This window comes from Microchirus variegatus, assembly GCF_963457635.1.
Source record: "Microchirus variegatus genome assembly, chromosome: 2".
NCBI lineage: Eukaryota > Metazoa > Chordata > Actinopteri > Pleuronectiformes > Soleidae > Microchirus > Microchirus variegatus.
The window spans coordinates 40964928-40986370 of record NC_139803.1 but is presented as its reverse complement, the minus strand read 5'-3'; the positions used below and the strand labels follow the sequence as shown (position 1 = coordinate 40986370).

The following is a 21443-nucleotide window of genomic DNA, read 5'->3' as shown; positions in this document are numbered from 1 at the left end:
AAGGTAAATAAGGTTGACCGACCCCTTAACCTTGTTGACGTTTTCAGTGGCACAGCGCAGCATATTCATTTGTTAAAGTAGGTGAACTGAACACATCGTAAAATTTGCAAAACAAAATCATTATTTCAATTCCGGCCACATTTATGTAAAGCAGTGTGGCAAACAAACAAACGCTGTATCTGCCGCGTACGTCGTATAAATCACTATTCCATTAACCATCCACTTGTTCTTATTGGACATGTTTTGGACATAATTCTGTGTTTTCGCTCTAACGCCTACTCCACCAGAAGTTTGAATGTGTGTGTGTGTGTGTGTGTGTGTGTGTGGGAGAGGAAAGGAAGCAAGGAAGAAGGAAAGGAAAAAAGGAAGAGTCAAAACTGTCTCGTCCTGAAACAAACGAGCAGAGCTAAATATACTGAGGCTGACGGATGAATTATGGACACATTCATTTCCTTTAAGAATTGATTTAAGATCCTTTTTTATTCACATCAGGGAACTTTTAATAATGGATGGATCGTTTTCGTTGTTACGTCTCAGATCTCACGCAGGTGGAATCCTCGCCGCTGTCTGCTGATGATGCTGCTTTTCTTTATTTATATATATATATTTATATATATATATATATAGTTCCCAAAGTAGCTCACAAACCAAAAACTTTAAAAACTTTCATATCTAACTTTAACAAACACAGACATGCTGCATACCCACAGACAGGTCATAAACTCAGCTAAAAGCTCATATAAACCATTATTATGTTCACGAAACACAGTTAAAACACCGACGGATTTTTAATAATTAGGTACCGAAGAAATCTCAAAATGGCACAGATGGTGCCAAACTGTGCCAACAGAGAGAACGCCTAGACATCTCTTCACTAAAACCTCTGTAATTTCACTCTGCTTCATTTCAACAGCATCAGACTTTCCACAGCTCACGTCCACGTGTTGTTACACAACCTCCATGTGTTTTTAAAGCTCCTGCTGCGTATTTTAAAGGCTGGTGAAATCTCACAAGTGTTATCTTTATTTTGATACCATAACTGCAGATTTGTACTCTATTTAGTTTGGGCATGTCATTGTCGAGCAGGGACTCCAAAAAGAGGGTCAGGGAAGAAGTGGTTAAAATACTGGATGAGTTTGCCGCTCTTATTGTACGTTTGAAGGTGCATTATGTAATAAATCTAAAGCAACTGACCATAAAATCCTCCTAATATGTCACAGAGACTCAGGAATGTTCATATAATATTATATATAATAACAAACTGAACAGTACAGCCAAAATATTAGCATTAAAAAAAATATTTTGCAGACTGCAAATCATGTTTATGTTTTGAAATCATGTTTTGGCCTCATGTGGCGCCACCTACCGCCATCTACCAATCATTGCAGTCAGTAGAGTCTCAGCTGCCGAGCAACCACGGGTTGCCAGTTACGTCAGAAAACGAACCCTAAAAGACCTCGGTGTTTTGAATTTGAATGTTGTAACCGTTTTTGGCCACATTCTTACATATGGCGCCTTTAATGTTTAATCCGACGTGGTATTAGTTTAAACGCGCTTCTTTATCTTTTTTTTTAATGTGTTTTATCGTTGAGTAGAGTTGGACGATGGATCTTTTTCCATGTTGAAATCCCAGTAATTCATCACTCGCAAAAGGCTGCTATTTCATTATTTTGTGTGTATATATATATACATATATATATATGTATATATATATATATATCTACTGTTCTTCTTTCTCATACTTGAATCCTGGATTCTGACAGCGTTTGCTTTGAAAGCATCAGAGAAATACAAACTAAAGCCAGAGGGAGTGACTTTGCTCTCTGTTATGTAACGGCCAGAATGATGAAGATGAAGAGTCCAGTTTCCTTCATCACGACCAAATCCAGCCTCTGCTCTTTGCTTTTGGTTTAATTTCTGTTTAATATTTTTAGGAAAAATCAGTGTATGTCTTCTTCTAATTCTAATAATAATGATACTAACGCTGAGACGCTGGATGTAAAGCTGCTGTCCACAGTTCAGTTCTTCAGCACAGAAGATCAAAGATCACAGTCCTTCTTCAACGTAAGCGTCTGTCACGTATATTCTTGCATTTAGACGCAAGAAGAAATGCTCATATATTAACATAAGGCAACTTCAAGAAGACATTCACAACAAATAACTGACAGTATAATGACTGTTTCAAGGCTTTGATTTGACTGTTCTGAAGCTTTTTTTTACTGTTCTAAAGCTTTGATTTGACTGTTCTGAAGCTTTGATTTGACTGTTCTAAAGCTTTGATTGTTCTGAAGCTTTGATTTGACTGTTCTGAAGCTTTGATTGTTCTAAAGCTTTGATTTGACTGTTCTAAAGCTTTGATTTGACTGTTCTGAAGCTTTGATTTGACTGTGCTGAAGCTTTTTGACTGTTCTGAAGCTTTGATTTGACTGTTCTAAAGCTTTGATTTGACTGTTCTCAAGCTTTGATTTGACTGTTCTGAAGCTTTTTGACTGTTCTGAAGCTTTGATTTGACTGTTCTAAAGCTTTGATTTGACTGTTCTCAAGCTTTGATTTGACTGTTCTGAAGCTTTTTGACTGTTCTGAAGCTTTGATTTGACTGTTCTAAAGCTTTGATTTGACTGTTCTAAAGCTTTGATTTGACTCTTCTGAAGCTTTGATTTGACTGTTCTGAAGCTTTGATTTGACTGTTCTAAAGCTTTGATTTGACTGTTCTCAAGCTTTGATTTGACTGTTCTAAAGCTTTGATTTGACTGTTCTAAAGCTTTGATTTGACTCTTCTGAAGCTTTGATTTGACTGTTCTGAAGCTTTGATTTGACTGTTCTAAAGCTTTGATTTGACTGTTCTAAAGCTTTGATTTGACTCTTCTGAAGCTTTGATTTGACTGTTCTGAAGCTTTGATTTGACTGTTCTGAAGCTTTTTGACTGTTCTGAAGCTTTGATTTGACTGTTCTAAACCTTTGATTTGACTGTTCTAAACCTTTGATTTGACTGTTCTGAAGCTTTTATTTGACTGTTCTGAAGCTTTGATTTGACTGTTCTAAAGCTTTGATTATTCTGAAGCTTTGATTTGACTGTTCTAAAGCTTTGATTATTCTTAAGCTTTGATTTGACTGTTCTAAAGCTTTGATTGTTCTGAAACTTTGATTTGACTGTTCTGAAGCTTTGATTTGACTGTTCTGAAGCTTTGATTTGACTGTTCTAAAGCTTTGATTTGACTGTTCTGAAGCTTTGATTTGACTGTTCTAAAGCTTTGATTAGACTGTTCTAAAGCTTTGATTATTCTAAAGCTTTGATTTGATTGTTCTAAAGCTTTGATTATTCTAAAGCTTTGATTTGACTGTTCTAAACCTTTGATTTGATTGTTCTAAACCTTTGATTTGACTGTCCTGAAGCTTTGATTTGACTGTTCTAAAGCTTTGATTTGACTGTTCTGAAGCTTTGATTTGACTGTTCTAAAGCTTTGATTTGACTGTTCTAAAGCTTTGATTATTCTAAAGCTTTGATTTGACTGTTCTAAAGCTTTGATTTCACTGTTCTGAAGCTTTGATTTGACTGTTCTAAAGCTTTGATTTGACTGTTCTGAAGCTTTGATTGTTCTAAACCTTTGATTTGATTGTTCTAAAGCTTTGATTTGACTGTTCTAAAGCTTTGACTGTTCTAAAGCTTTGATTATTCTGAAGTTTTGATTTGACTGTCTTGAAGCTTTGATTATTCTGAAGTGTTGACTGTTCTGAAGTTTTAGATTTTCAAAGATGATTATTTCCGTTGATTATTCGTTGGCAACAGGGACAAAACATTTTGAACTTGACTATTTGTCAGTTAACGTCAGTGTTGAGCTTCATTCTCTTTATCTGTGGCCCTGGACGTCACACTGGATTTCTGGGTGCCTCAAACCTCCGATTTTAATCCTGAAGTTTCTCCCCTTGATAATATATTAGCCTGTGTGTGTGTGTGTGTGTGTGTGTGTGTGTGTGTGTGTGTGTGTGTGTGTGTGTGTGTGTGTGTGTGTGTGTGTGTGTGTGTGTGTGTGTGTGTGTGTAGTTGTGTGTGTGCGTTGCTGCTGCTGCACTTTGATAGAGTGTGTGTCCTGCAGTCCTGTCTGCTCCTAAATAGCCCTGCTGTCTGCGACGCAATGAGGCGAAATGAGGGAAAAAGAGTAAGAACGAAGGAGAATGTGAAACGGGTGACGAGAAGCAGTCAACACACACACACACACACACACACACACACAGGCCTGCGACGAGTAATCGGATATATTACTCTTTGTTTTATATAATTAATACAAGTTTTAATACAGTATATTTTCTGTTTTCTTTGCTCCACATAACAAAGAAATCATTAAAACTGTTTAATTTTGCTTTGTGGACAAAACGAGACATTGGAGAATGTCGTGATTTCAAGGTGTGCGCGATATTTTTCAACAGTTTCTGACGTTTTATGAACCAAAAGACTCAGAATAATTAATCTTGTTCAAATGTAACTCCTGTAGATTTCTGTAGTTTAGGACATTTTACAGTTCTTCTGACTTGAAATTGGTGTCAATTAAAGGCTATTTCCTCACGTAACACATACGTTTCAATGAGCGATTCCTATCGTCAACTTTTATCCGTGTTATTTTCATTCTCTCCTCTCTGTTACCGCAGCCTCGCCTCCTCTCACTTTGACCTCCTAACAGGTGGGCTGCAGAGTCACAGTGTGCGTTACCTCATTGTGTTTCCACACAACGGTTGTTTAAAGCTTTTGGTGATTTGGGGGAGTTTTGTGATCACTAAACACTAAATGCACGCGTGATGATGATCGGGGGGTGGATGAAACGGTGGACGCTCAGAATTCAGAAAGCTGCTGTATTCAGTGATTTTACCGATCATTTTCAGTTCAATTTTAGCGGTTGTTGCGTATGTTTTTTGTTTTTTTTTACAGTGTATCCGACAGGATTAAGAGCTCAGAAAACTTTAAGGAGCGTCTACTTTCTGACAAACAGCCTTCACTGTGCAGATAATTCACACACACACTCGCTCAGTGTCGCCCACTCACTCACTCTACACACACACACACACACACACAACTCATACATGACTAAATATATCTTCTCTGTCTGAGAATAATGAAGTTATAATTTACCCCTGAGCATCAGTTCTGTACCTTTGTCTGCCCACACGAGCACCTGTGCTTCTGGTTATGTATTAAAATTATGTATTTTTTTTATGTAGAAAAAACTACGTTAGCTCGAGGCTAACATACAAAAAAACAAAAACATAACAACAAAAAGGTTACTATAATAAGGGCTGAAATATTATGTAGCTTAAAAAGTTATGTTATAGTTCTCAGAATACAAAGCTAAGCTAACAAATAATACATTACATATAGGGCTTGAGTTCTTGTTTGAGCCGTAAAATGTCAGAAAATGTAGGAAAAACAAATGTCCTGTTTTGTCCTCAAAACAAAATTATTCAGTTTTAATGATTTATTTCTTATGTGGAGCAAAGAAACCACAGAATATTCACATTTAAATGCGCCATATGTAAGAATGTGGCCAAAAACGGTTACTGCATTCAAATTCAAAATACCGAGGTCTTTTGGGTTTCGTTTTTTTGACGTAACTGGCAACCCGTGGTTGCTCGGCAGCTGAGACTCTACCGACTGCAATGATTGGTAGACGGCGGTAGGTGGCGCCACATGACGCCAAAACACGATTCCAAAACATAAACATGATTTGCAGTCTGCAAAAAATATTTTTTTTAATGCAAATATTTTGTCTGTACTGTTGTTGTTGGTGAGTTCAGTTTGTTATATGAACATTATTCCTGAGTCTCTGTGACACATTAGGAGGATTTTATGGCCTTTAGTTGCTTTAGATTTATTACATAATGCACCTTTAAGAAGCTGAAAACTCAGAAAACTCAATCAAAATAGTTGACGATTAATTGAGATATTACTCGGTTTTCTGCTAACCGTATAAACCTGCATTAAAACCATTTTACTGTATCAAAATGGCCGTTTTAGTCTAGATTTGAACTCAACGTAACACTCGCCCCTTACAGTAGATTGAGCACAATTTACCCTATATTAGAAACCTCAATTCCAAGAAAATGTCATCAAAATCTGTTCTTAACAAGTAGAAAACGGGTCCAAAATAATAATGAAAGCTCTAAAAACTGAGCGGCTAATGCTCTGTCACAGCCTCTATGCTACTCTATTATTGATGCTAAATTTATCGGCTTCATAACAACGTAAACAAACGATACTGCGGCGTTTGCCTCTACATTAACACCGACAGTGGAAGTGATCGTATCAGTGACATACTGTCGCTGCAGCCACAGATAAACAGGTCTGCTCTCTGTGGCTACTATCACAAAATAGCAGCTAGCCGCTAAAGTAGCGCCGGGTCGCGCCATAAGGTTTCCCTGAGCAGAACTTGAGCTGCTAGTTTATTGCTATTTTTAAGGTTCCTGGTGGGATATGTGGACTTTAAAGAAAACATAAAATAAGCCATGGAGAGAGAAAAAAACACTGACTGTAAAGGTGCAGTGTTTCTCCACACACTGGGGTGCTTTTAACGTTAGCATGCTAAAACTGCACCGTCACAGAGGAGCTACTGGACGTTAGCGTCGTCGAATTACAACTGGATTTAAATGTACCGCTAACATTAGCTAACTTATTCAAGAGAACTTCAGTGTGAAAAGTTCCTTACATTTAACTACTGCTTTTTTTTAAATTTGCGAAACATAAAACAGTTAAAAAAATGTACAATTAAAGTGCTAATTGAGATTTTTGTTAAGTTTGACTGGTTTTAAGTTGGGTTTAATGGTTTGGCAACATCATTGCAAATATTGTAAATCCCAATAAAGCTATTTAAATTTAACTTAAAATGGAATTAAAATTTCCATATATATATATATATATATATATGGATTGATATAGGTCTAGTGAAGGGACAGTATGCGATATTATCGTTTATCGGGATTAAAAAGCACGTACAACTTAAGTTAATTGTGGTCACTTTCATCGTATTTAATGATTTTATTTTATTATAATAACCTGTTTGAATTGTATTAATATAAAACACATGTTTTCAGTCATGGCAACAATATCATTAATCCCAATTGTTTTGGTTTGTATAGGTTATTAATGATATATGAATTCTATCTATGATATAAGAGTGTCATAATAAGTAATTAGAAGAACACTTATAGTCTGCACTGCAGTGCTCTTATATACAATAGTCTGACTAAACTAAATATAACAGGAAATCAAAAATATAAGTTTTGGATGGAAAATTTAGGCTAACTTTGCAGCAGTATATTACATTTAATTTATTTGTATTTTTTGGTGTTGCCTCCCGTAGACGTATCCATCACATCCATCACTCGAGCTTTTCCTCGTAGACAGATCTGCACATGAAATATAAATGAACTGCATCGCTGTGCGTTAATAACAGCAGAGACAGTGGAGGTGGTGGTGGGCAGGAACTGACTTTACACATTCTGCAGCCACATTTAGCACTTACACACACACACACACACACACCATCATCACCATCATCATCATCATCACTGTCATGTCATTTACCAGCACATAATCTGAGTCATTACTCAGCAAAGTACAGCAAAACCCTGCTGACACACACACACACGTATACGCTGACTCTCCTTATTTCCTGATATTGTTGTTGTTGTTTTTCTCACCTTTTCATGTATGTAGTAAATCTGCATAATCTGGCATATTTACATCCTGCTGTAGATTAATCCACCCGCTCAAATACACACATATAGAATTTTTAAAAAAAGGTCCTGGAAGCATCTAGAACCTAAAATATATATATTTTTAGTCATATTTTCTGCATGATTCAAACATGGCCTCTCTCTCTCCCTCTCTCTCTCTCTCCCTCTTCTTCCTCTTTATTATTCCTTCCTTCTCTGCGCGTGCAGATTGCAGCGGATTGCGTTTTCCCATGCAGGGCCACCCCTTCTCCTCTAAAGACGTAATGATGTAGTAAACCTGACACACACACACACACACACACACACACACACACACACATAGAGGAGTCATAGTAAAAAAAAATATATATATTTAATAAGGTATGATGAGGAAGAAGGGAATAAAATAATAATAATAATAATTATAATAATAAAAGGTTCTATTACAACCAATTATTCTTGATGCCAAACGCAGTCGTGCTTGTTGTGCCATTTGTGATGCGCACGCACGCGGGATGGGTCGGTGGTTTGTACACAGGCAGCAGAGGGGAAAGCACCGCACAGAACACACACCCTCCACACACACACACACACACACACACACACACACACAGCAGTAAATAATAATAATAATAATAATAATTTTAAAAAAAGACGCACAGACACTCATGACAACCACATCTCCTCCTCATCCATTTACCTCAGGTCAGAGTGACTTTACATTCTCCATCCATAACAAACACATCCATCCCATAATAATAAAGAGGCCTTTTACCCGCTGATGTTTGCCAATGGAGGAGGTCCAGGACCGGCTCGGGTCTCTCTCTCTCTCTCTCTGTGTGTGTGTGTGTGCGTGTCTGTGCGTAATTCCTCTCCTCCTTTATTATGGATGGCTTCTGGAGCGCGGCTCAGTCCCCGCAGCAGCGCGTTTTTGACGCGTTAAAGAGAGAAGAAGGAGAAGATGAAGAAGAGGAGGAAGAAAAAGAGGAGGAGGAAGAGGAAGCAGGAGCGTTGATTCTCCTCCGCTCAAATCTCATCATCGGCGACTGAGGCGCGTTCATTCCTCGCGACTATAAGAGCAGACGATTCTATATGTCACGCCCACCTCCTCCTCCTCCTCCTCCTCCTCCTCCCCTAACACACACACACACACACACACACACACACACACACACACACACACACACACACACACACACACACACACACACACAAAGAGACACAGAGATGTTATTATCAGCGTGTTTTTCTTACGTTTTTGTTTTCTTTGTCTCATTCAAACGCTTTGTCTCTTTAATCCATACGTTTGAAAAAAAACAAAAAACATATATATATATATATATAATCCAGGTTTTCACAGAATTTAACTCTAAATAATACAATATTTGTTTTATTAAAATGTATTTTACTGTAAAATACAGTATTTATACACAAAATGTTGGAAGTTACAGTAAACTACAGTATTTCTTCAAAAAAAATACTCTTTTATAGAAGACAATATTCAGAACTACAGTAAAATTTAGAATAAAAATACACAACTATTGGGAAATTACAGTAAAATACATTATTTATTGAGAAAAAATACCCATAACTACTGTGAATTTGCAGTAAAATACAATATAATGCAAGAAAAATACTTGGATTTACAATATAATACAGCTTTTATTGAGAAAATACTCATAACTCCTTAAAATACAATAAAATACAGTATTTATACAGAAAATACTCATAACTCCTTAAAATACAGTATTTATACAGAAAATACTCATAACTGTTGTGGTTTTTACAGTAAAATGCAGCATTTGTGAGGGAAAATATTCATACTTCATGTGAAATTACAGTAATTTACAATAAAAAATACACACCTATTGGGAATTTACAGTAACATATTATTTATTGATGAAAAATACTCATAACTACTGTGAATTTGCAGTAAAATACAGTATTTACGCAAGAAAAATACTTGTAACTATTTTGGATTTACAGTAAAATACAGCTTTTATAGAGGAAAATACTCATAACTCCTTAAAATACAGTAAAAAACAGTATTTATATAAGGAAATACTGATAAAATTGCTGTGAATTCAGTAAAATACAGTATTTCTTCAAGAAAAATACTCACTAAAAAATACAGCTTTTGTAGAAGACAATATTAATTATTTACAATAAAAAATACACAACTATTGGGAATTTACAGTAACATATATTATTTATTGAGGAAAAATACCCATAAATACTGTGAATTTGCAGTAGAATACAGTATTTACGCAAGAAAAATACTTGTAACTATTTTGGATTTACAGTAAAATACAGCTTTTATAGAGGAAAATACTCATGACTCGTTAAATTACAGTAAAATACAGTGTTTATACAAAACATACTAATAATTGTAGTGGGTTTACTGTAAAATACTGTATTTATACAAAAATACTCATAACTGTAGTGGATTTACAGTAAAATGCATCATTTATCAAGGAAAATATTCGTCATTCATGTAAAATGACAGTAAAATACAGTATTTATACAAGACAGATAACATAACTATTGTGAATTTACATTACAATTTATAAAATATTCATAATACATGTTACTTTATAGTATATATAAGTATTTTCTTGTAAAATACTGTAAGTACTGAGAGGTTAGAATAGAATATCTACAGGAAAAAATACTCAGTTACAGTAAAACACTATATTTCTACAAAGAATTACTGCTGTGGAGTATTAGTAAAATACTATATCAATTTACAGTCATTTATTATACTGTGAAAATACAGTATTGTGTTGTGAAGGTATAATGCGACTTGAATGTAGTCAAATATTTGACCGTGGATGTTTTTACAGCTGTAATTATACGTGAATACTTGTTTTGGAAAGACTTGTAAATCCACGAACATCTGGACCATCACGTCCTGACTCATCTGTTGCTACGGCAACAGGACACGCCTCTTCCTCTCTGCACACTCTGTTTTCCTTCACCTGTTGTTCTTTTAAAAAACGCTCATTTATTGTGTTTACGTTCAAATTTGACACCAGCTTTATGTCATGATGGTTATGGAAAGTAAATATAAAATGGTTTATGACAGTTTTAATGGATCCAGACTCCTCCTCCTCCTCATCCTCCTCATCTGCAGTGTTTTCCAGCTCTTTATGGGAAATCCCACGGGGGGTTTCCAGGTGACATGATGCAACTCCAAAGATTTTCTCTCTTTCCGTCTCTGGTGTTGTTCACAGTCTGGCTTCTTCTTCCCCCTGGAGACACTTCCAGTAGCTGAAGCCCCTGCAAACACAACTTCCAGAATCACAAACGCACATCCATCAGGTCCACGTGACAATTCTCAGAGGGAAATAACACGCGTTTGATTGTACATTCTAGCCGTACATGACATCATTTTCTGACTTGTGTCGTGGGTGATGTCACTTCTTAGATGATGTCACTTGTTGTCATTTACTGATGAATATAAACTGTATATTGTCTCTCAAAAAAAATTGCCATATAGGGTTTTATATTATATATATTTTTTAACTGATAGACTTGTGAGTTCTTTTACATGTTGTTGTCACTGCCTTTTCACTATATCCCATATTCTTATGGTTCCAAACTAACACAAATTAGCTAACATTTGCACAAAGAAGGACACAATAACCTCGTTGTTTATGCGATATATTATCACAAAAACATGAAATTAAATAAATGATTGGATTCTAATTTACCCAAAACCCAGAAAACGGCTTATATACTCTACTATCCCACAGTATATTATGTTTTATATACATTATTTATGTTTTATGACAAGCTAGCCTTTGTGTCGCAAACACAAGTACATCTTATTTTACTACATGGTGAATGTGTTTACGTTGATTTGTTTAATGTTTTTTTTTAATTAATTCATTAAAAAAACGTATTTCGGTGAAAAAATCTAATTGCTTTGTCTGTTATGTTGTTTATTTTAGAGGCAGAAAGAAGAACTTCAACATTGACAAACTCCGGTGAACTCCACAAGATGGCGCCCGCCGCCACAACACAATAAACACCCACAGAAGAAGAAGAAGTGATGACGTAGAAATACAGCGCCGGTTGAATCGAGCGCTTCGGCTAGCTACGTTAGCATTAATTCCGGAGGCTTGTTGACAAGTTCCCAGCTCATGGTGGCGGTTTATTCGGCGTAGATGGTCCAGCGGCGGTGCCGGTACTCGGTAGGCGTTTGGTTTAGACTCAGCCGACGGTCGACATGGCGGCGGGGGAGGATTTATCCGCGAACATTCTGACAGACGAGTTGTTGAGGCGCAGCAATGGCGACTTCACAGCTCCGGAGGGTCTGTGCTGGCTGTCAGTGGTGTCGTGTCTGCTGCTCGCCTGCTCCTATGTGGGCAGTTTGTACGTGTGGAAGAGCGACCTGCCCAGGTGAGACGATAACATCGAGGAATACCGAGAAATATCGAGAAACCGTGTGCGTTTTGTTGCACTTTTGTCGCGCCGTGTAATTCATTTAGTCACGTATGTGTACGTCGTTGGCTCCGCAGTGAGCTACAACGCAGTCACAATTGCAAATAAAACCTTTAAAATCAAGTCGTATCGAGAATTATCGCGATATATATCGGATAAGGATTGATTGAGTTTTGTTCCTGAGAGAAAGCAATCATTTTAGAATTCTTCATTGAGAGAAAACACGTTAAATCTCATTAAAAACGACAAAATAGAGAAATATCAAAGAGTATGATGCAAATTGCACAAACAAATCGATGCAAAAGTATTGTCCAGAAGTATTGGAACAGTGAGGCCAGTTCCTTTATTATTGCTGTTCACTGGAAAGCAGCAATGTTAGCTTTGTTTTACCAATAGGGCTCGGGCACCGCGTTGCATTCTGGGACGTGGCGGCCATGTTGATGGCTTCGCGAATGTAAACAAACGGCGAGTGAACGAGGAGAAGAAGCATAGTCGGGAGAAAGAAAATAAAGAAAAAAGATGTTAAAATCATTAATTTATAGCAACTCATAATGTTATAATGGCCCACATTGTAGTATATGACATGTAATAAAAGTTCATGATGTAATATTCGGCTCATAATGTAATAAAATCATGAACGCACAACGTATTAACATCTTTGCGCACACTGTAATAATGTAACAATTTATTACATTATGATCCCAACTGTATAGCAACCCATAATGTAACCGCTCATAATATAATGATAGATTATATTGTGAAAAATGTGTTGCATTATCATCATTTAAAGACGTTATTACATTATGCGCTCATGGTTTTATTACATCATGAACTTTTATTACATGTCATTTGTTACATTATGAGTCGATTGTTACACTTTGAGCCATTATTACATTACGAGTTCATACAATACCACGTCCGATTCTGTACCACTATCACAATCTTGAATATATATATATAACAATACTTGTACAATTATTTACTGCTTTTAAACAACTTAGTTGCCAAAATAAATTTGTTCTGAATGATGTGTAGAAATGCTTGACTGAGACTGCAGTTCACTTGTAAGCTAGCTACCTCTGCTGTTTAGCTAGCTACCGCTGCTGTTTAGCCAGCTACCGCTGCTGTTTAGCCAGCTACCGCTGCTGTTTAGCTAGCTACCTCTGCAGTGCGTGACGATTCTCTCTACCTGTACCATTCTCAGGGATCACCCTACTGTGATTAAGAGACGCTTCACCAGCGTCCTGATCGTCTCAGGCCTGTCCCCTGTCTTCGTGTGGACATGGAGAGAATTCACAGGCGTCAGGGTGAGTCCACTGACCCACTGTCTGTCTGTAATGTTTATGTTTGTGAATGTCCTGTGTGTAACTTTCAAATATGAGCAAATGTTGCATTTACATTCACATCATTGAACAGCAAATTTATTATGTGTTTTGTGTGATGTTTTCTCTGTTATGTTGTTGTTGTCTTGTTGTAATGTTTAGTATGTGTTTTATTGTCTTTTTACTGACCACTGATGCACATTTAGCTTTTTAGCTAACTCTAGTATAGACCCGGTTCTGTACATGGTCCCTGTCAACTAAACTAATAACTAACTACGCATTTTCACTAGTGTGTCAACGCTAACGCACATTAACGTACGGTGCGTTTCCATGACGACTGACCGGAAAAAAGATGCGTACGGTGTCATGTTTATATGAATCCTGATTGTTAAAATTCGGCAAAAGTAACGCTAAACTTTACGAACAGAGGCACACGTAAGCAGTACACATGTACGCTGGTTATTTGTAGCGCTGCTCTTTTCGTTTAATAATAAACAGACCGCTTCACTTCGCCTGTAGGCGCGCTAAGTGGCGCTAAAGGAGCTAACGCAGCTAACAGAGCTAACTGGTAAACGGTGCCAGGACTCCGGCGCTGCGGCACGTAAACATGATGTCACGCACATCTTTGCTTTAATGTGCGTTAACGTTGAGGCCCAGCAGTAGTTTTCACTGTAGCATTGTTTAGCAATTTTTGTTCCCCGCACGGCACACAGGAAGTGATTTATTTGAACAGATTTATTCTAACAAAGACCAATCAACAACACAAGCAAAATCACCAAAAGTTACCTAGCTGCAGCTTTAAACTTCCATGTACTGTTGTGTCGTGTGTCTTTTCGCTGTTGTTGTTGTTTGTTTTAATCAACTAAACGTGTGTGTATTTGTGTGTCAGACCGAAGCGTCGTTATTTGCTCTCTTGGGACTTCGGTTGGAGGGCCTGATTCCTGCCATCATACTCCCCCTGGTGCTCACTATGGTAAGATACTCACACATCCTTCCACGGTGTTGATCTCAGATGTGATGATGGTTCAATGGAACTATTTTTCCCAATAATTTGAGAGATTCAAACAAGGAGGAGTTGTTTATTTTGTTGTGTGTGTGTGTGCTGCAGGTCCTGTTTATGGGCCCCCTTATGCAGTTGGCCATGGACTGTCCCTGGACCTTCCTGGATGGCATCGGAGTAGCAATCGGTAAGTCACCTTTCCCACACGCCCTGGAACACCTTTTATTGACCAATTTTACTAGTCATAGTCTGACTTTAAAGTCATCCTTCAAGAAAGTGAGAAGGAAGTAACCCTGATACATTTGCTTCAATAATAATAATAATACTAATCTGTGTCTAATCTCGTGCAGACCCGTACTTCTGGATGCTGTGTTTCAGCGACATGCGCTGGTTGAGAAACCAGGTGGTCGCTCCTCTGACGGAGGAGCTGGTCTTCAGGGCCTGCATGCTCCCCATGCTGGTGCCGTGTGCTGGACCTTCTCTGGCCATCTTCACCTGCCCTCTCTTCTTTGGAGTGGGTGAGTGCTGACGACACACTGCACCACAGCAGCTCTGTCCATTTAACATGGGATTATCAGTTATTCTTGGCTGTGTCTTAGAGCAGTGCTTCCCAAAGACGATTTTTCTGTCCCCAGACTAATTTGCTGAATTTAGCCAACCTTTTTAGTCCGTATAATGTCTATAACATGCATAGAATGATGTATAAACATTAATTTATCAAACCTAATTTGTTTACCAATTCAAAATCACATTAGCCATCACATATTTGGCTGTAAATGTGTCGCTGCTACATGCAAACATTTGCTCTACGATGATTTATAGTGTGATTTGGGTAGTAATAGTTTTAAATGAGTCACACCAATGTGGCTGTAAATGTTTTAACCGTTTGATCACTGACTGCTGACAATGTTATGATATTTTATTCTTCTTTTTTGCATTAATATGTTATTAACATTAACATTCTGGAGATGTAACTGGAATTTATTAACCATTATGAAAGCTCTCCCGGTTAAATCTTCTCTTTATTGATTTTTATGCATAACAGATGAGTCGTTTGGCTCAAAAACAGTGACAAATCTGTGTTTTATTCATCTTAATTTGTCCAAACACCAAAGAAACAGAACATATTCACACGTAGGAAGCTGAAACCAGAGAGAAACACGCTGTAATATATTAATAAGCGATTGAAAATAGGTGATTAATTCAGCATTCTATCATTAACTGATTTAACCTTTACTTTCTACTATTTAAACGTTGAATGCTGTCGTCTTTCAGCTCACTTCCACCACGTGATTGAGCTGCTGAGGTTCAGACAGGGAACACTGTCGGGGATCTTCATGTCTGCAGGTGAGAACTTGAATTCTTCGTTGCTGTGTCACATGGTCTGTCGTAAAAACTACATGATGATGATGATGATGGTGGTGTGTCTTTTTGTTTGGCTGAACAACAGTGTTCCAGTTCTCCTACACAGCTGTGTTTGGGGCCTACACTGCCTTCATCTTCATCAGAACAGGTGAGGAGCTGTTTTATCATTTACAGAATCTTAAGAATATGTTTTTTATGGCTTTATCTCACTGTTGGACAGTGTTTTTTCCAACTGGGAAATGAGCTTTGTGTATATTTAAAAAACCCTGTACTCCATGCACCATAGAGAAAAGTTTTTCTCTATTTATCTCGGGTTAATCTGAATGGACTTCAAACACAGAAGTCACAAACTAATTCACTTACACTTACTGATGGAGGCAGCACAGCATCACTAACTCCTGTGTGCTGTGGTGTAAAATCAATGATTTTCTCTATGGAGTTTGGTTTAGAAGAGTGAGCGCTTTACTACGGAAGCGTATTGCATTCACTTGAAAAAAAAAAAAAAAATCCCGTTTTTCTCACTAATTAATTTTCGGTTTGATTTTTTGAATAATCTTTTTTCTGTTTTTCTGACTAATATTTTTTTCCCCTGTTTTTCTGTCTAATTATTTTCCTGTTTTTCGGAGTAATTTTTTTTCTGTTTTTCAGAGTAATTTTTTTTCTGTTTTTCGTGCAAATTTTTTTCCCCTGTTTACGGAGTAATTTTTTTCTGAGTTTAGAGAGCATTTGAAATAATAAACACATTCACTCCTTTATTGAGAATTTGATTTATAACAACATGGATGGCTTGTTTAGTTTAATCAAGTTTTACTTTGATCTGGGTTTAAGACACTGGGAGATAGTCCTGTCTTTAAGTCACATAGATGGTATTATCATTAGTTTGTCGACTTTACGCAGGCACCTGGGGACTTTGCGGTTGTTTTAATTGACCCGCTACGGTAGATCATTTATGAGGCATGTATGTGCGGGAAGGAGTCACCATATGTGTATGCATGGCTGTATATCCATGGGTGTATGGGAGTCACTTGCAGGTTGGAGGTTCTCGCGAGAGTTCTCGATAATTCAGAAAAAAAATTACTCTGAAAAACAGGGAAAAAAGATTTGCACGAAAAACTGAAAAAAAAATGACTCCGAAAAACAGAAAAAAAATTACTCCGAAAAACAGGAAAATAATTAGACAGAAAAACAGGGAAAAAAATATTAGTCAGAAAAACAGAAAAAAGATTATTCAAAAAATCAAACCGAAAATTAATTAGTGAGAAAAACAGGATTTTTTTTTTTTTTTCAAGTGAATGCAATACGCTTCTGTACTTTACAAAGACACAAACGTCAATTTAAAGTTGCAAAACACTGTCTAAAGGCAAGAAAAACAAACGTATGATATAGCATACACAAAGGCCCTGTTTTGCCCATAAAACAAAGTGGAATGATGAAATTACCCATGATGCTTTGCAAATTCAGCGAGCCGTCTGTTTTTTTTTTTCATCCAAGATGGCAGCCACATCTGCAGAGGCACAATTTCGTTGTAATATATTTTCGCAAATAAGCACGTTTCAATGTCGGAATGTGTTGGAATATGTTTGTTTGATATACACACAAAGGACCGTTGAGCTTTGAACACTAATGTCAGAAAATAACTGACAATTTATGAAAGCAGCTAGCTAAGTAGCTAGCTAGTGGCTGTTTGCCGAGTATTTCGAGAGCGTTTGGGCAAACTCTCCCGAAGCACAAGGCAAATAGCCGCTAGCTAGCTAGCTCTGCTACACCTGGGGTAGTTTTGTCAGTGTTTTGGATGAGTGTCCCGGCGTTCACTTGAACGTGAATACCCTGGACTTGTCGGATTTCAATCACATTTGTGATATAGCGTTTACGAGGACGGAGAAAAACAAACAGCTGGATCCGCCGGCATTTTTCCTGAATGTAAATAGTAGCACGCTCCACTGGTAGAATTGTGAAAATGGGACGTTCACTATGCTAGTTTGCATATAGTAGTGTCCCAATTCCATAGGGAAGTCACTTCCCTCAACGAGGGGAATTTACGGTTGAAAGTGTAAATCTTAAGGGGGAGGTATTGGGACGGGGCCTTACACTGATGTAGATGTAGTGGCTAAAATCACTGGCAGCCATCTTTAATCCCTGTTTTCACCTTGTGTTGTTGCAGGTCACCTGGTGGGCCCCGTCCTCTGCCACTCCTTCTGTAACTACATGGGCTTCCCCGCCATCAGCATGGCCGTGGAGCATCCGCATCGCCTCACCGTGCTCTCCTCGTACCTGCTGGGCGTCGTCCTCTTCCTCCTCTTCCTCTTCCCCTTCACCGACCCCTCTTACTACGGTCTGCCCACACCGGTCTGCACCCTCGCCTCCTCCCCCAGCTCCCTCTGTCTCTCCTGATCGCTGCCCTCACACACACACACACAAACACACACACTTAATGAATCAGTTAAAGGTGTTGTTTTTTTACGCCGTGTTAAAGTTCAGGCGTCGGGACATTTACGTGACGCCTGAAGCCGGTTTACAGGAAATGATTCAGGTGTGACTCGTGTTGCTGTGAGTGAACCTCGAGGTCCCGTTATCGTCGGCCTGTGCCGCCGACCCCCGGAAATTGATTGTAGTGTCGATAAACGCTGAAACACTGAAGGACCGTCGTTCCTCCTCAGATCCTCTTACACTGGTTAATCTCATCGCGTTGTGATGAAGCGTCATTAGGTACCGCTTTGCGTACTTGTTTTCTACTTAATCTGTCTTTTTTTTTTGGGTTTTATTTTTATTGTCCATAGTTTCAGGCCATTGTTCACACATTGGTTATAAGACCATTGAACTTCAGCTCTAAGTAATGAATCTGACTAAAGTACTGGACGTAAGCGAGGTGTCGTTACTGCAGTGGTGTCTCCTGCTTTGTGTCCAGGAAGGAAGGAGGAAAACTTGTCTTATATATAATGTCATAGAATAGTAAGTCAGCAAAAATCCCTCAAAATTTGTCAAAGTATTGTCAGGCCTCCAAAATCCCTCAACTTTGGTAAGGTGTCCAAAATTTCTCTTAAATGTCAAAGTATTGTCAGACCTCCAAAGTCCCTCAACTTTGGTAAGGTGTCCAAAATCCCTCTAAGTATTGTCAATTGTCCAAAATCCCTCAAAAATGACAAAATATACTCAGGCCTCCAAAATTTATCATAAGTCATACTTCGGTAAGGTGTCTTATATCCCTCAAAAATGTCAACGTATAGTCAGGCCTCCAAAGTCCCTTAACTTTGGTAAAGTGTCCAAAATTTCTCAAAGGTCAAAGTATAGTCAAATGTCCAAAATCCCTCAACTTTGGTAAGGTGTCCAAAATTTCTCAAAAATGTCAAAGTATTGTCAGACCTCCAAAGTCCCTCAACATTGTTAAGGTGTCCAAAATCCCTCAAAGTATTGTCAATTGTCCAAAATCCCTCAAAAATGACAAAATATACTCAGGCCTCCAACATTTCTCATATGTCATACTTCGGTAAGGTGTCTTAAATCCCTCAAAAATGTCAACGTATAGTCAGGCCTCCAAAGTCTCTTAACTTTGGTAAAGTGTCCAAAATTTCTCAAAGGTCAAACTATAGTCAAGTGTCCAAAATCCCTCAAAAATGTCCCTGACAGATAGCTAGCTAGCTTTTTTTTGTACAATGTAACATTAAGTCAGGTTTTTAATTCACAATTCACTTTGTAAACTTAAAATGTGTTAAAACGATCCAAAAATATTCACTTAAAATTCAGTTTTAAAGCCAGGATGAGAAACGTTCTATAAAGATCTATATGTTGTTTTCATCATTTACGTTACAAAAAAATTGACAAAACTGCAGCCTTTAGCAATTTAAATGGTCAACAATTTCAGTGCTGTTTTCAACAGTCCTAAAACATGCTATGTTAGCGAGCTAGTGAGATAGCATCACCCAAGTATATCACACTGTCTCTGTATGATGATGATGATGATGACGATGGTGGCAGGAACTATGGCAATACGTTGTTTTGTTTTGTTTTTTTTGCTTCAGGACTTTTCCTGCATTGATGCTGGGTTTTTGTCGTCGTGTAAATGTGATTGACGCTGCGTTGCCGTCACGCTGGGACCCCGTCGAATCCGCTTCATGCTGTGATTCCCGTAAACGCGACAAACTCGGCGTCGGCTTTGAAGGCCGACGGACGTCAGAATGTTAAACCTGCTGCTCCGGAGCGCGGCAGTGTTCGCGGTGACGACTCGGACGTTTTTTCCTCGCGTGAATTTAGACTCTTTGGGTCTTCTTGAGCCGCGTTTAGTAGGTGACGAGTTTTTATCGTTTGTGGTTTTTGTCGTTGCCTCTGCATGTTTTAGTGCTGCTAGGTGATGGAACAACTGAAATCGGACTCCGTTTAAACGCACAAACGCCAAAGGAATCGTTGAGCTCTTGCTTAGCAGTAAAGTAACGGGGAAATTAGGTCAAGAACGTCAAATATTATACCCCGTTTCAAACTTTGATCGGTCACTCAATCTTGCCAAGTTGACGCAATCTTTAAAACTAAAGCGTTACATTCGGAAAGTGTTGCTTTCTTATTTAAACCTCCAGCGCTACGTTACACGTGTTAAAACAGGGAACGTAGCATTCGTTGTCATTGGATTTCAAAAATTTGGGAGCCTTAGGAGTCATTCTCGTCGGCATAAAGCGAGCCAATAAACATGCAACAAAGCCTGTGATTGGCCGTTTCCAGGCATGCACCAGTTAAGACCATTTGCCAAAGGAGGAAAACTGGTGTTTAATAGACGTTTGTATCGAGAAAAGCATCGGTATTTCAGTAAAAAATCAAAAAATCAAAAGTCCTGTCCCATTGACGATAAATGGTCGAGTTTGACTCGCTTGTGCCGTTAAACGGAGTATGTTTTAGTCTGAACAGCTGGATATTCTTACTTCCGTAGAAGCTTTGTTACCATACGCTATATTGTTTTTCTTCTTATTATTCATAAATATATATATATATATGTCTTACATTCCCAGCATCTTTCTCGTGGGAGGTTAAAACAGTCACACTTAAAGTTTGCCGTCAGACTCTCCTGGAGGTGTAGTTTTTTTAAAAGAACAACGTGGGTTCAATCACTGCGTAACTTGCTGCTAGTTTGTTTTTTGTTTTTTTTAAACCGAAGCTGGAACTCAAACCAAACCTGTAAATGAAAATCCTCACAGAACAAGACATAGACTGCAGGTAATTACCGTAATGTTAATAATATCAAAAAACACTGGCTCACAGTGTCGTTAGTGCAACGTTCTGTTTTAATTTGAACTAAAACCAGCTTCAGAAACAACCAAAAAGAGACTGAAAAAGACTGAAACTGACAAACCAACTCGATCGTGTTTAGAAGGCTGTCGTACATTTTGTAACGATGTTCGATGAATGCATGTCGTGGCTTTTTCTTAGTGTGCGCGCGCTCCACTTGTAGACGTTTTTTAGCAGCGCTTCAGTCAAAAGACAAACGAAAGACACTATAAGCTATTCTCGTACTGTGAAGAAGACGGCGTGCTGTCTGAGACTTCAGCAATAAAGTAAACAAACACACGCATGCTGGCAGGTTACTGAGCAGTAAAGTAGATTCTCTACGTGGAAAAAGTTTGATTTAT

General features: G+C 38.0%; 1 protein-coding gene across 1 annotated transcript; it reads left to right on the top strand.

The window, feature by feature from the left end:
• Positions 1–11932: 11932 nt before the first annotated feature.
• Positions 11933–20820, top strand: rce1a (Ras converting CAAX endopeptidase 1a; the record flags this gene model as incomplete). Its single annotated transcript, XM_083907302.1, has 8 exons — positions 11933–12105; positions 13352–13454; positions 14359–14442; positions 14578–14656; positions 14820–14987; positions 15745–15816; positions 15920–15982; positions 17996–20820. The coding sequence occupies 8 exons, from the start codon at positions 11933–11935 to the stop codon at positions 18223–18225; spliced, it is 972 nt and encodes a 323-aa protein (XP_083763428.1). The 3' UTR covers positions 18226–20820.
• Positions 20821–21443: the final 623 nt, after the last annotated feature.